The 16458-nt window shown below is 34.4% G+C and overlaps 1 protein-coding gene across 1 annotated transcript in view; it reads right to left on the minus strand.

The window, feature by feature from the left end:
* Positions 1-16458, minus strand: part of LOC145247492 (procollagen galactosyltransferase 1-like) — a 330273-nt gene that overhangs the window by 77280 nt on the left and 236535 nt on the right. The window contains exon 3 of the mRNA XM_080109303.1: positions 30-145. Within this exon, the coding sequence (XP_079965429.1) occupies positions 30-145 (116 nt within the window). The remainder of the gene's footprint in view (positions 1-29; positions 146-16458) is intronic.

The following is a 16458-nucleotide window of genomic DNA, read 5'->3' on the forward strand; positions in this document are numbered from 1 at the left end:
AAAGAGTGAAATAATAAAAAAAAACTTACAAATAAATAATCTGCCCACATATGTTTCGCTTTTTCAAGAGCTTGCTGTCGCAATGCCATAACATGTTTGAACCTCTCAGGAAACCAGTGACATGGACTTTCTTCATTTTCATAACCTGAAAAATAAAAATATATTTACAATATCACGGTCTCTTAACTGCTAAGAATGCATTTAAAAAAAAAAAAAAAAAAAAAAAAAATGTTAAGATGTTAAAATATTTAGGATAAAATCTTGAGAATTAAATAGAATTTATAAACCTATTCAAGTCGAGCCTCACTAATTGTTCAAAAATCGAAAATTAAACAAAATACTAGTAGAACTGGTAAAGTTGATATTTTATTTGTCATTTTATAGTGACACACGTGTTATAATCTCTTCTAAAACATGTAACTAACACATTGATTATATTGTTTTATCATGGATAACACAAGGACAAAATAAAATGGGTGGGACAAATCATCGGCATAAACAAAAGAATTTATATTAATAATCCTTATCCATAATTGAAATAAACATGAATTGCCTGGGTAAACAATTATAGAGAGAACGCATAAGTGCATTTTAATACAATTTTCTTTGACATTACGTTTCTGAATTTTTGAGAGGAGGATTGGTTATCTATATTACTTAGGACCTCTATCCAGTTAAGACTAATGGAATGAACGCAGGGTTTGGTTAAAAATTCTGTGCAGATTCCCCGAGTGTGACAAAGATTCCCGAATTCGACAAAAGGTTGCATCAACCAAAACATTGTGAAAATTACACTCAAGATGAGAACAGTAGCCTAAATAATCCAAATACGAATAACCAAGCCTCATTTAAAATATTCATAAAAACTGCGATATGACTAGTTACCACCATTGCACAGCACATATATATGCTCCGTCACCATTTAATGTTCATATGATTCCAAAATCTTTCAGTTCTCTTGAAATTCCAGTCAACATCAAAAGAAAGGAAATACTCTAACCTCTGTTGAAAACTATATTTGACATAAAAATATATCTCCGCCCAGCAATTTGAATTAGACATTACATTTTCTAGAAAGAATTTTGTCTGCTATTTAAAGTAAATATCTCATGGGTAATATTTTTCAAAGAATATCGAGAACCTAGTGGGGGGGGGGGTTATACCTTTGCATATAAACTGGTGTTGGGATGATTAATCGAAAATCAGAAAAATCAGAAATTTAAGGGTATCAGAATCGAAAAAAGAAAAATGCTTATTTTCCGATGCCAAAATCGATTAGGGTAAGTTTTCATATTTTGGTTTTGTTTAAGACTTAATTTTCCACAGCTGCTACTACATCTACATATTAAGATTTTTAAATAAATTGGAATCGGTAATTGTGTAAGAATCGGAAATTTAAACAAAATCGGTAATTGTATCGGAATCGGGGGAAAAATAATGGAATCGTCCCATCACTAATACAAACCCAGTAAAATAATAAACATGTGCACACAATCTCAGGCGCATTATTTTAACTGCATGAAAAACAATAATAATAAAAAACACACACACAAAAAAAAAAAAAAAAGTGATGTCTTTAAATTCTTTAAGCAATAAAAGTTTTAAAAAATAAAACCTACTTAACAGATTGCTTTTCTTTCATCTAGTGTAAAGTGAGATTCTCCCAATTCAATTGGCCAGAATAGCTAAATAAACGAAAGCTACATAAAAGAAAAAGTTTTGGAATTATATACTAAAAAAAAAAAAAAAAAATTTTTTAATTCAATTACATCAATCGATTTCACTATTTAGATCAATATTTCAGTTTTTATTCTATTAAGAGAATATTTCAGTTTTTATTCTATTAAGAGAATATTTCAGTTTTTATTCTATTAAGAGAATATTTCAGTTTTTATTCTATTAAGAGAATATTTCAGTTTTTATTCTATTAAGAGAATATTTCAGTTTTTATTCTAAGAGAATATTTCAGTTTTTATTCTAAGAGAATATTTCAGTTTTTATTCTAAGAGAATATTTCAGTTTTTATTCTAAGAGAATATTTCAGTTTTTATTCTAAGAGAATATTTCAGTTTTTATTCTAAGAGAATATTTCAGTTTTTATTCTAAGAGAATATTTCAGTTTTTATTCTAAGAGAATATTTCAGTTTTTATTCTAAGAGAATATTTCAGTTTTTATTCTAAGAGAATATTTCAGTTTTTATTCTAAGAGAATATTTCAGTTTTTATTCTAAGAGAATATTTCAGTTTTTATTCTAAGAGAATATTTCAGTTTTTATTCTAAGAGAATATTTCAGTTTTTATTCTAAGAGAATATTTCAGTTTTTATTCTATTAAGAGAATATTTCAGTTTTTTTATTGTATTAAGAGAATATTTCAGTTTTTTTATTGTATTAAGAGAATATTTCAGTTTTTTTATTGTATTAAGAGAATATTTCAGTTTTTTTATTGTATTAAGACAATATTTCAGTTTTTTTATTGTATTAAGACAATATTTCAGTTTTTTTATTGTATTAAGACAATATTTCAGTTTTTTTATTGTATTAAGACAATATTTCAGTTTTTTTATTGTATTAAGACAATATTTCAGTTTTTTTATTGTATTAAGACAATATTTCAGTTTTTTTTATTGTATTAAGACAATATTTCAGTTTTTTTATTGTATTAAGACAATATTTCAGTTTTTTTTATTGTATTAAGACAATATTTCAGTTTTTTATTGTATTAAGACAATATTTCAGTTTTTTTTATTGTATTAAGACAATATTTCAGTTTTTTTATTGTATTAAGACAATATTTCAGTTTTTTTTATTGTATTAAGACAATATTTCAGGTTTTTTTTATTGTATTAAGACAATATTTCAGTTTTTTTATTGTATTAAGAGAATAGTTCAGTTTTTTTATTGTATTAAGAGAATATTTCAGTTTTTTTATTGTATTAAGAGAATATTTCAATTTTTTTATTGTATTTAGAGAATATATCAGTTTTTTTATTGTATTAAGAGGATATTTCAGTTTTTTTTTATTGTATTAAGAGAATATTTCAGATTTTTTTTATTGTATTAAGAGAATATTTCAGATTTTTTTTATTGTATTAAGAGAAAGCTGGCAGTTTTTACTCTCACCAATATGTACTAACTACACTCATCATTCACATAGACGACCCGTGATCTTTCTCTTCTGTAATATAGGAATAATATTGAAAGGTTTGCTCAATATTGCGCAACTCTGTTTAAATGGATGACGTCAGTCTTTTGTGACATCATCCAGTGTACATAGTGACAAAGAAACAAACAAGATAAAATACAAGCTCCCAAGTTTTAGTATTTTAGAAAAACGGATTTGACTACACTAATGAGCACTTAAAAGAAAAAAAAAAAGCATTAAAAACAAAGGGACATAACTCACTAAAAACTTTACCAATCCATTGTGCATAGTGTTTATCAATGATATGGGAGATCAGGGTTCAATCCTTGGTCAAGTCATACCTAAGACTCAGAAAAAAAAAAAAAAAGGATTCTTGATGCCTAATTGCTAATTAAGGGATTATGGTTGAGTGGAATAATCCTAAGAAAGAAGCAGCGCCCTCCCCTACATCTCGGTGTAGTACCTAATGAAGCTTTTACTTTCCGTCAAAGACAATTTGAAAACATTTTTATCTAGCAAATGAACCTCATTTTTTTTTGTTTTGGTGGAAGAAATTACTAAGGAAGTTTGCTGTTTTTTTTTTGTTTGTTTGTTTGTTTTTGGAGAGAGGGTGGGTCACGTGTTCTGCAGAAATGGCAAACACATTTTTGTAAGAATGTATGTTTATTAATATTTAAGATACACACCCCAACTTTAGTCTGAACTAGTTTGATGAATTCACAAAATGTGTCATTGTTAGTTTTTGTGCAGGGAAGGTTGGGGAAGTAAAGTTTGTGATTACAGAGAGATTTGGAAGGGAAGAGGTTGAACAAAACAATTATATATATATTAGAAAGAGAGAGAGACACACAGAGTTTTAGAAGTTTCTTGAAAACTATTTTTTTTAAAAATGTCCATATTTTTGTTATTTTATCAGTAAGTCAATCTCCCCCTGAATAGTTTAACTCCCATGAACAAACGATAGTACCAATATTCTTAAAGGGATCATCAGTTGTTTACCATAAAACACTGTTCTGTGGATTTAGAAACAAAACGATGTATTAAATTGTCGCTCCCCAGTGTTATAAAATGGCCGAACGGAAGCAGTAAGTTATCTGTTTATCTATGTATCTCTGTATGTAGATGTTTATCTATCTATCGGTCTATCTACCTATCGATCTGTCTATATAATTATTTATCTAGCTAGAGTTGTCTGGAAAAGAGTTTTGAAGCCATGTTTTGACAGGTTATCAAAACATGTCAAACTGTGACCTTATCAAGTTTGCACCGGAAATTATCTGAACAAGTGACCGAAAGTTGACCTGTCACATGTTCTGGTTGGCTGAAGCATCATTGAATTCGATTGTAGACGTTGAAGGAACAAGATGATTTAAAATGGGTTTCCTAATGAAGGAGGGGGGAAAAGTCTCAGAATGGAGACTTAGAAGAACCACCCCAAGCCAAGATCGTCGATCACTCCTCTGCTATGATGAATAACTGGGAGGAATAAAGAATATATGAGCATACAGCATCTTGGTCAGTCTTGAAGCTTTTTTTTTTTTTTTTTAAACAGAATCCACATCCAAGATGGCTAAAGAAACTCGCAAAAGAAACAATCGCAGAACAGGTACATCGTTATGCCATGCTATGCGTTATATTAAATTATGTTGACACGCACTGATCAATACCACTAGATGATATGAATCACAGGCCGTAAAATAGACAGTAAGAATCCAAGGACAACAGTCCGTTATACAACGTACATACATATGGTCAGTTTATGATAACATCAGAAGTGCCACATATATACATTCAATACACCATGAGTCAACTATATTAAGAATTCAGGTGATAAGTCATCTCCCTCTCAGTACAGACCAATAAGTCTCCTGTGTGTTATGAGTAAGTTGCTGGAATCCATATTAAATAGAGAAATAGTCAATCACCTCAGCAGAGATAACCTTCTTAGTGACACACAATATGGTTTCCACTCTGCAAGATCTACCACAGATTTGCTGACGGTTATATCTCACAGGATTAGTGAATCTCTTGATAAAGGCTTCCTTTCTAGGGCAATTGCTCTTGACATATCAAAGGCCTTCGACAAGGTATGGCATAAGGGTCTACTTTACAAGATTTCCAGCTACGGTATAACTGGAAATGTTTTCTCAATCATTAAATCATTTCTCTCTGATAGGCTCATAAGAGTAGTGGTCGATGGACAAAAATCAGAGGCCTGCAGTATTAATGCTGGAGTCCCTCAGGGGTCAATCCTGGGCCCAACTCTCTTCCTGATTTACATCAATGACCTCCCTAAACACATACTTAAATCATTCGTTGACATCTATGCTGATGACACGACCATCTACGGCAATACATCAAAGGCTGTAAATAACAAAGTTCTCTGATTCTCTCTCCTCTGATCTCGAGCACGTGGTTCAGTGGGGGAAGACGTAGCTGGTTACCTTTAATGCATCTAAAACCAAGCTCCTATCTTTACATCATCAACGCTCTGATCCCGATCTGGCATCAATTGGGATGGATGACTCTCGTCTGGGAGAGGCCCCGTGTTTTGACAAGCTTCTGGGTTTGACCTTTACTCCTGATCTGAAATGGAACACGTACATCAAGTCTGTTGCCAAGGTCGCTGGAAAGATGGTGGGATCCTTCTACCGCTCCAGAAGATATCTCACTACTGATGCAATTCTCTATCTATATAAAAGCCAAGTACGTCCAAGGATGGAATACTGCTGCCAAATCAGTTTGCACTCTGAAGATGAATGCGTGTTCGACATAAGTGTATTTTAATTTTTTTGTTTAATTCCTAATATTAATAATTACATTCTATTTCAGTACTTAATTTATATTTTTATTTCCTGATTGTTTTATTTAATGATAGCGTTTTCTCGTCATAAATGTTTATTATATCTACCATGTTGATTGTATGAACAGATTAGGAAATTGTATTCATTGTTAATTCGTGAGAGGTGAATCTATCACCATACGTTCTCCTTTATAAAACAGGCCAGTTGGACTTTTAAGTACAATACTTAATAGATTTTTTTTTTTTTTTTTTTTTTAAAGGAGAGTAGAGAACGTTTTGTGGAAGCATTGTCGGCAGCTCTAGTTACTCTCGCTTCACTTTTTTTGTCATTCAGTCCTCATTTTTTTAATGAGTGATTTTTCTGACAAAGGGAGAAGAAAAAGCTGTATTCTAGGTTGGCAGTATTTTTGCGAACAGTTGGCTTAGATGGCGGAAATTTTCTGTTTCTATGTCTATCCTTGTAGCCATGTCACTAGTAAGGGTGCTGGAGGTAAACGTTTTATCTGGGCTGACGTTATCCGCCTGATAGTAAGGGACCCGAACCTTGGATTAACCACTAAGAAGGCTGTCCTATCAGCAGGTGCAAAGTACTGGGGCTGCTGTATTGCCATTTGGTGAATGGATTCTGAACCATGCAGTAGTCTCTGGTGGGGCCTCTCGATGCCATATTAGTGGGTAATTGTTACGGCTTTATCTTATGTGCTACAACAAAAAAAAAAAAAAAAAAAAAAAATTATTTGTTACTTTTCTCTTTGTTTTCCCCTCTCTGTCCTGCTCTAAGCAAATCTGACGACCTAGTCAACAAACTCCAAAATTCCATCATGACAAGTTTCAATAACAAATACACGATTAAACCCGGATCTGAAACTTCCAACGTAGACCCCCACTACCATGTCTCCTTCTCCAACATCAGGGGTCTACGTTCTAACCTTCCAGAGGTTGAAGCCCAATTACAGGAGACTAAACCAGACCTTTTCTTTTTATGTGAAACTGGAATTGGACAGACTATTTCCCTAAATGAGTTCGTAATTAAAGGATACTCTAACCTAACTTCCAAAACTGACCCCCAAGATCGCCATGGGCATGGAATATGTGCCTATATAAAAGATGGCTTTCCATGTGATAGGGACATCTCCAGAGAAGATCCTAACTTGCCCTATATGTGCTTCCGAGTAGCACTAGCTCACACTACGGCTTTTATATTTACTCTCTATCGCCCCCATAACAGCGGAGTTACTATCTTTAAAAGCATATCTGAGAAAATTGACCAAGTTCTATTAGCATATCCTTCAGCTAACATTCACGTATGTGGAGACTTCAATGTTCACAACGTGGAATGGTTGACCCACTCAAACCAGACCGATGATGAGGGGAGATTCTGTCATGATTTCTCCATTGCATATGACCTCACTCAGATTGTTCACGAACCCACCCGTGTGCCCGACAATGACGGCCAGTATGCAAGTCTCCCAGACCTCTTTCTCACAACTTGCCCTGAACTATGTTCAGTTTCCGTTCTGTCTCCTCTTGGATCTTCTGACCACTCAGTGGTATCAATTAAGATAAAAATGAAATGTAATAAGTCCTCTGACATACCTCTTCATCGTACAGTATATCGATACACTATGGCTGACTGGGATAGTTTCCGTACATTTATATCGGATCTTCCTCTGCGTTCCATGTTTAAAAAGGATGTGTCATCTATAGTATCAGACCTGACAGAATGGTTAATTGTAGGTATAGACAATTTCATACCCTCGAAAAAGTTCCAGCAAAAACATAACAGCCAGCCATGGTTCTCTCCAGAATGTGCTGCTGCTATTGTGCACAGAAATCACTTTTTCCACTGCTTTCAACGTAATAGATGTATGGAAACTAAAGCCGCTTTCAGGACTGCCAGCAACCATTGTAAGAAAGTAATAAAGAACGCAAGAGAGTTGTATGCTCAGTCCGTCAAGTCCAAAGTAGCTGAGCAGCGGCTTGGTTCCCACCAGTTTTGGCAAATAGCAAACAGAATCTTGAACAGAAGTGTGTGCTCCATCCCAACTATCATCAATGGACCTGAGTTAATCTCGTCAGCATCAGACAAAGCCAAACTCTTTGCCAAGAACTTTGCAGTTAATTTGACCCTTTGCGACCAAGGCTGCCAACCCACAATATTTCCTCCTGTATCAGAAAATACACTATGTGATATACAAATATCTGTATGTGATGTTGCCAAGCTAATCAAAAACCTTGATTCCAGTAAAGCAACTGGCCCTGACGATATTCCAATTATAGTACTACCAAAAACTTCAACCAGAACTAGCACCCATACTTACAAAACTGTTTAAATGTTGTCTTAAGGAGAATTGCTTCCCATCACCCTGGAAAATCTCATCAGTATGCCCTGTATTTAAGAATTCAGGTGATCGTTCATCCCCCTCTCAATACAGGCCAATAAGTCTCCTGTGCGTCATGAGTAAGTTGCTGGAATCTGTGTTAAATAGAGAAGTAATCAACCATCTCAGCAAAAATAACCTTCTTAGTGACACACAATATGGTTTCCGTTCTGCTAGATCTACAGCAGATGTGCTTACAGTTATATCTCATAGGATTAGCGAATCTCTCGACAGAGGCAACCTTTCTAGGGCAATTGCTCTTGACATATCAAAGGCCTTTGATAGGGTATGGCATAAAGGTTTACTTCACAAGATCTCCAGCTATGGTATTACTGGAAATGTCTTCTCAATTATTAAATCATTTCTCTCTGATAGGTTCATAAGAGTAGTAGTTGATGGGCAAAAATCAGAAGCTCACAGTATAAATGCTGGAGTCCCTCAGGGGTCGATCCTGGGCCCAACTCTTTTCCTGATCTGCATTAATGATCTTCCAAATCACATCCTTACATCATTCGTAGACATTTTTGCTGATGACACTACCATCTATGGTAGCACATCTAAGACAGTAAACGACCAAGTTCTCTCCAATTCTCTCTCCTCTGATCGTGATCACGTTGTACAATGGGGAAAGGAGTGGCTGGTTACTTTTAATGCATCTAAAACCAAGCTTCTATCTTTATATCATCAACGTTCTGATCCCCATCTGGCATCAATTGAAATGAATGGCTCTCGTCTTGGGGAGGCCTCAAGTTTTGACAGGCTTCTGGGCTTGACCTTTACTCCTGATCTTAAATGGAATACATACATCAAATCTGTTGCCAAGGCCGCTGGAAAAATGGTGGGATCCTTCTATCGATCCAGTAGATATCTCACTGCTGATACAATTCTCTATCTATATAAGAGCCAGATAGGTCCAAGGATGGAGTACTGTTGCCACATATGGGCAGGAGCTGCTAGAAAAGACTTGTCCTGCCTTGATAGAGTTCAAAATAGACTTCGGGGCTTGGTGGGAGATGTCCTTTTCTCTTCGCTGCAACCTCTGTCTCACAGAAGAGATGTTGCGAGTTTGTCTCTGCTTTATTGTTATTTTAATGGAAAGTGTTCGACTGAGCTTCAATCTATGGTCCCCCCTCGCCAAACTTTCACAAGAAACACTAGACTAGCTGAAAACATTATCAATAATTTTCCCCACTCTTTATCTGTACCTAAACCTAAACATAGATTCCATGATCAAAGTTTCTTCCTTAGAACTGCACGCCTGTGGAATTGTCTTCCGTTTTCCTGCTTTCCAGCTTTCTATAATATGGTTGTCTTCAAGTCCAACGTGAACAAGTTTCTGATGAGCCGTTCCACTTAGGTTAACAAATTTACCGAACTTCCATTACTATCGATTACTATATTGTCCTTTTGACTACTCTACACTCTTTAACCCTTATCCTTGAGTGGCCTATCGGCCTTGATAAGTGGTGATGTCTATGTAAAAAAAAAAAAAAAAAAAATATCTGGGCAGGAGCTGCTAAAAACAGCCTATCCTGTCTTGACAGAGTACAAAATAGACTTTGTGGCTTAGTGGGGGATGCCCTTTTCTCTACCCTGCAACCTCTCTCCCACAGAAGAGACGTTGCGAGCCTATCCTTATTTTATCGTTATTTCCATGGCAGGTGCTCGTCTGAACTTCAGTCTCTGGTCCCCCCTCGCCAATCTTTCACGAAAAACACCAATCTAGCTGAATCCACTGTGAAAAATTTCCCCCATTCTTTATCTGTGCCTAATTCAAAACGTGGATTCCATGAACAAAGCTTCTTTCTTAGAACTGCACGCCTGTGGAACTCTGTTCTGTCTGCCTGCTTCCCACCTGACTACAACTTGGATGTCTCCAAGTCCAATGTTAACAAATTCATAACGAACCGCCCCCTTAAGTAAACTTCATCAAATCTCCACACTAACGTAATGTACTGGCAATAACCCTTATCCCTGAGTGGCTTCCGGGCGTTGATAAGTGGTGACCAGTGTGTAAAAAAAAAAAAAAAAAAAAAAAAAAAAATCCACATGTACATTTAGGTAGTAAAATATATAAAAAAGTTAAACACCAGTCCCGCCCGCTATACAACACCCAGCAGTGTTGATCAAACACCACCTCCTTTAAAAGATGAAAACAAAAAAAACTTTTTTTTCTTAATTGTTCTCTATGATTTGTCAATGCAATAGTGGTGTAATAACTCAAATATAAGGATTAATTTAGTATTATTAGGTGGCCAGTGAAACATTGTAATGACCAATCATGGTGGAAATTGGGTAGAAACTGATTATTTAGCATACAGGTCAACAAGAACTTGTTTGCATTAGATTTGAAAACGGCTGTTATAGGCAGCTGGGAAGCAATCCTACAATATTGTGTTCCACAGATATTTAGTTCTAGGCAAGAAACTTTGTTCATGGAATTTTTGTTTATTAGTTTTAGGTACAGAGAAAGCAAGGGAAATTACTGACTACATTCTAAAATTCTATGGAGTTTGATCGTTTGTAACTGTTCATATGCACATATACGTTACCTGCGGACTGCTTTTCCACAGACTACAACGTGAAAGACTGTTTTATACTATCAAATACTTGTACAGTATTCAAATTTTGTCCATTGTTCCCAATGAACAATCTCATTAACCCTTATCCTCAAGTGGCTTTTGATCTTGGTAAGTGGTGATCCATTAGTATAATGTATATTTACTTGAAAATGGATAATGTCATAAATGATGAAAATGTGCTTCTTGTTATGTTTGAGAGAAAAGCCAATAAGTTGCCTATGGGGTTGCTTAGGCATTTTTGTTTAACAGCAACATCAGACGTTTTTAAAAAGGGAAATTGCTTGATTTTCATTGGTTGAAAGTTTGGAGCTGCTGTTACTATGTGAACAAAGGTGAAAATTTATTATCTATATATTAATACGATAGCGTGTGTGTTATTTTGGGTGTCACGCTTACATCTTTATCTTCCGAGTGACTGTCGTTTAATTGTTATGACCTTCCATTTCTTGTAATAAATAATTTTATCAAGAATTCTTCATAAGTCTTGGTTCTGGTTATAACTTACTAGCCTGGGTGCCCGGCGTTGCCCGGGTGTTTGAAGATGTGTGTTGAGAAAAAAAAAAAAAAAAAATGGTAGGAGACAAGCAGGCTTGAACCCGTCACGCAAAGGCAGAAAAGAAAGTGAAAGAAAATCTGACGTCTTGCTACTACTCCATGACGGGACTGGAAGTTCGGAATGTTAAAGTTAGACAAAGTCAATCCAACCGATACGATGGCTTGCAAAAAAATCGACCCCTGCTTGTAGAAAACTACCTAGTTGAGGATTAAGGAATTAATGTTTTTAGCCAATTTTTCGATATTTGTCGTCCGAGACGTTGAGTTTTAAAATGATACGGATCTAATGAAAATCTGTCGCCTCTGTTAAAAGTTTTAGGCAGACATACATTTAAACAGACAGGTGAGATTTATATGATAGATGGCACTCAAGTCATCTATTTTTTTATAAATAATTTTACCAAGAATTCTTTATAAGTTTTGATTTCGGTTTCAATTATAGCTGAAGGAACTCAAGTTATATATATATATACACACACATATATAGATATATTTTTTTTATAAGTTTTGGTTTCGATTCAAGTTGATGTGCTCAAATCATAGATATATTTTGTTTTCTTTTTGAAATCACAATTTTATATGTAACAATCGATAGAAAATTGACTATAATAATATATATGAACTCTGCATAAATTAAAGTATCATATTTAAGCATATTTTATGACTGGGCTGTGCTGGGCGTCTCTGCTAGCTTGAATAAATACTTTTGAAGTTTTAACAAAAGAGCTACAATAATATCAGGGTGTCTCCATTTACAATGAACATCCACAGAATGCCAACATCAATATATTACATGTGGAAGAGTCCGCTGTGGAATTTCCACAAGTCCCGCTAGTTCGATTGAATCACACAGGACAAAACTAATTTGTACTTTCGATTCCTCAATCTGAGATCAAATATTTTTACTAGTATTGGGATGATTAATTTGTATCAGAAAAATTTCCAATGCCAAAAACGATTCCTTTAATTATCTTTTTTTTTTTTTTTATTTGATTTTGTTTAAAACAAATCTTCCATTGCTGGTAGCAATCACAAAAAAAAAAAAAAAAAAAAAAAAATCAATATTTATTGGTTTTTAATTTAATTTTTAATAGACCTTCCCACCCCCACAAGTGTGTTTTTATGTTTGAGAAAATATATGAACATTTAGTGTTTTTATGGTGATTGGGGAAAAAGATTTATAAACAATCGGAATCGGGGAAAAATATTAGAATCATTCCATCATTAATTCATCAATAATACGGACTGTGCTTAACTAATGTTATTTAGAAAACCATTCTTTACATGGGAAGGACATTTTACTAACCATTGCACACATTCACCTTAACTAAAAATATGACTTATATGAAACTCAGTAAGAGATAGGTCTCTTGAGGAATCAATTGTATACTAGTGGGACTTATGGAAACTCCACAGGGGAGTTATATGTAATATATTGATGTTGGCATTCTGTAGATGTTCAGTGTAAATGGAGTCACTAATATTGTAGCTTTTTTGTTAAAACTGCAAAAGTATTTATCTAAGTTAGCATGAACACCCGGCAAAGCCTGGTTGTAAAGTACGCTTAAATATGATATTTTAATTCTTGCAGATTTTGTATATATTATTATAGAGTTAATGTTCGATTTTTATATAAATTTGCGATTTCAAAAATCGCAAAATATATCCAGGTGCATTAGCTTGAATCGAAACTGAAATAAAAACTTATGAAAAAAGTATGTATAACTTGAGTTCCTTCAGCCATAATCGAAACCGTAACCAAAAATTAGGAAGAATTCTTGATAAAATTATTTATAAAAAAAAAATAGATGACTTAAGTGCCATCAGCTATAATCGAAACCGAAACTTATGAATTCTTGGTAAAATTATTTATGACAAGAAATGGAAGTACATAATTAAATAACCCAGATGTAAGCGCGCCAGAGAAAATAACACGCTATCGTATTAATATATATATATATATATATATATATATATATATATATATATATATATATATATATATATATTATAGTTAATTAGAAAAAAACTCTAATAGATCTTTTTCAAATATAACTCAATCTCAAAGCTAAGAAATATTTTAGTATGAATATACAATCATCAGTGTACGAAATGATAATTACTGATGGTCGAGAGATTCAAACATGGCTCATGACTTTTTTTTAAAAAAACGTTTAGATTTTGAAAGAACAAAATACGATTAGCCGTTATTTAATAAAAAGATGTACACTTATGTTATATCGTTTGGAGAGAATTCGCGCCCCACCATACATTCTTAAAAAAAAAAAAAATTTCTAGATAGTATTTTTCAACTAAGGTTTCAGTAAATTGTGACTGACATATCGTGGCATGAATCCAAGATGGCTACAATCAGACAGTGAGAACAGAAATATTCAGAAAACAATTTCAGACATTTATTCAAATTGTGAGAGAAAAAGAAATGCTATGTCAGCAGGAATATTGCCCTCAGAATTTTCTGGTTGACATAAAAAAAAAAATTACAACGAGGCGATACTTTATCATTGGAATATAAACAGAAAACTGACAATACTTTATTCAAAAAAGATAACCACACCCAACACAGGCGATTTTTTACAAACAAAAGAGGGGGGGGTAACATGTTGTTTTTTAAAATTAATTGAATTAGATTCACGTTTTAGGAAATATTCGAAATCCTTTTAATAACTACTAGCAAGACGACCCAATATTACCCGGGATTCATCTATAAGATAAAGAGACGTTGTCTGTGTGCATATGTGTATGTTTATATGCTCAGCCAAAAGTTAAAAAACAACAAAAACAAATTTAGTATTTTTTTTATAAGTTTTGGTTTCGGTGCCCCGGATGTATAATATCTAAAATTTAGAAAAAATAATTTTTTTTTTACCCTTAGCTGGCACAGATTTCGATAAGGGTGAGGTTGATTTTCCATCCAGATTATGCACAAACTAAAAGTAGCACTGATGTTTTTGTGTTTAATCACATGTAGATAATACGATTTATTTCTAATTTCAAACATTAGTGTTATCAGATCAGGCTGTCTGAAGATGTTGGTTTATGACCTAAAATGCAAAAAACAGTGATGTTATTGGTTTTTCCTTTCCAAAACTCAATGTTTCGCAAAGTCAAAAACAAACAAAATAAAATTGCTCTACAAAACAACCAAACCAAACACCATAAATATTTGAAGATATAAAGAATTGGAAAATTACTGAATTTGGTATTATAACAGAATAAATAATAAATATTGCTCTATCTCGCATAATGAGCTTTTTTTTTTATCTGCTTGGGATTGTCTTATAAATATTGATAACAATATTTATTTGGACTTTGTGTTTATAGTATTATACAATTTGTATTCCTACAGCGTTTCAGTATTTAATTTCATATATATATATATATATACATATTTTTTACATGGAGGTCACCACTTATCAAGGCCAGGAGGCCAGTCAGGGATAAGGGTTATTGCGTGTACAGTAATCAATGAGATAGTAGTGTAGTAATCATTAGTATTGGAGATTTGATAGAGTGTCTTAAGAGGGCGGTTTGTCAGGAATTTGTTTATGTTGGACTTGAAGACATCCAAGTTGTAGTCAGGTGGGAAACAGGCAAACGGAAGAGAGTTCCACAGTCGTGCACTTTTGAGAAAGAAGCTCTGCTCATGGAATCTACATTTTCATTTAGGCACAGATAAAGAGTGGGGAAAATTATTGACAGTAGTTTCAGCCAGACAGGTGTTTCTCATAAAAGGTTGGCGAGGGGGGGGGGACCAGAGATTGGAGCTCAGATGAGCACTTGCCATATATGGAAATAATGATAAACAAAGACAGACTTGCAACGTCTCTTCTGTGGGAGAGAGGCTGCAGGGAAGAGAAAAGGGCATCCCCCACTAAACTACAAAGTCTATTTTGTACTCTGTCAAGGCAGGATAGGCTGTTTTTAGCAGCTCCTGCCCAGATGTGGCAGCAGTATTCCATCCTTGGACGTATTTAGCTTTTATACAGATAGAGAATTGCATCAGTAGTGAGATATCTTCTGGAGCGGTAGAAGGATCCCACCATTTTCCCGCCATCCTTGGCAACAGACCTGATGTACGTGTTCCATTTCATATCAGGAGTAAAGGTCAAATCCAAAAGCTTGTCCAAACATGGAGCCTCCCCAAGACGAGAGCCATCCATTTTAATGCCAGATCGGGATCAGAGCGTTGATGATGTAAAGATAGAAGCTTGGTTTTGGATGCATTAAAAGTAACCAGCCATCTCTTTCCCTCCTGTACCACATGCTCAAGATCAGAAGAGAGAGAATTAGAGAGAACCTTGTCATTTACAGCCTTTGATGTGTTGCCATAGATGGTCGTGTCAACGAATGATTTAAGTATGTGTTTTGGGAGATCATTGATGCAGATCAGGAAGAGAGTTGGGCCCAGGATGGACCTCTGAAGAACTCCAGCATTAATACTGCAGGCTTCTGATTTCTGCCCATCAACCACTACTCTTATGAGCCTATCAGAGAGAAATGATTTAATGATTGAGAAAACATTACCAGTTATACCGTAGCTGGAAATCTTGTGAAGTAGGCCTTATTCCATACTTTATCGAAGGCCTTCGATATGTCAAGAGCAATTACCCTGGAAAGGAAACCTTTGTCAAGAGATTCACTAATCCTATGTGATATAACCATTAGCACATCTGCTGTAGATCTTGCGGAGCGGAAACCATATTGCATGTCACTAAGAAGGTTGTTTCTGCTGAGGTGGTTGACTACTTCTTTATTTAATATGGATTCCAACAACTTACTCATGACACACAAGAGACTTATTGGTCTGTACTGAGAGGGAGATGACTTTTCACCTGGATTCTTAAATACAGGGCATACTGATGAGGTTTTCCAAGGTGTTGGAAAGCACTTCTCCTTAAGGCAACGCTTAAACAGTTTTGTAAATATGGGGGCAAGTTCTGGTTGGAGCTTTTTCAGCACTATAACTGGAATG

Source organism: Euprymna scolopes, chromosome 25 (assembly GCF_053919585.1).
Source record: "Euprymna scolopes isolate OS-2025 chromosome 25, ASM5391958v1, whole genome shotgun sequence".
Taxonomy (NCBI): domain Eukaryota; kingdom Metazoa; phylum Mollusca; class Cephalopoda; order Sepiida; family Sepiolidae; genus Euprymna; species Euprymna scolopes.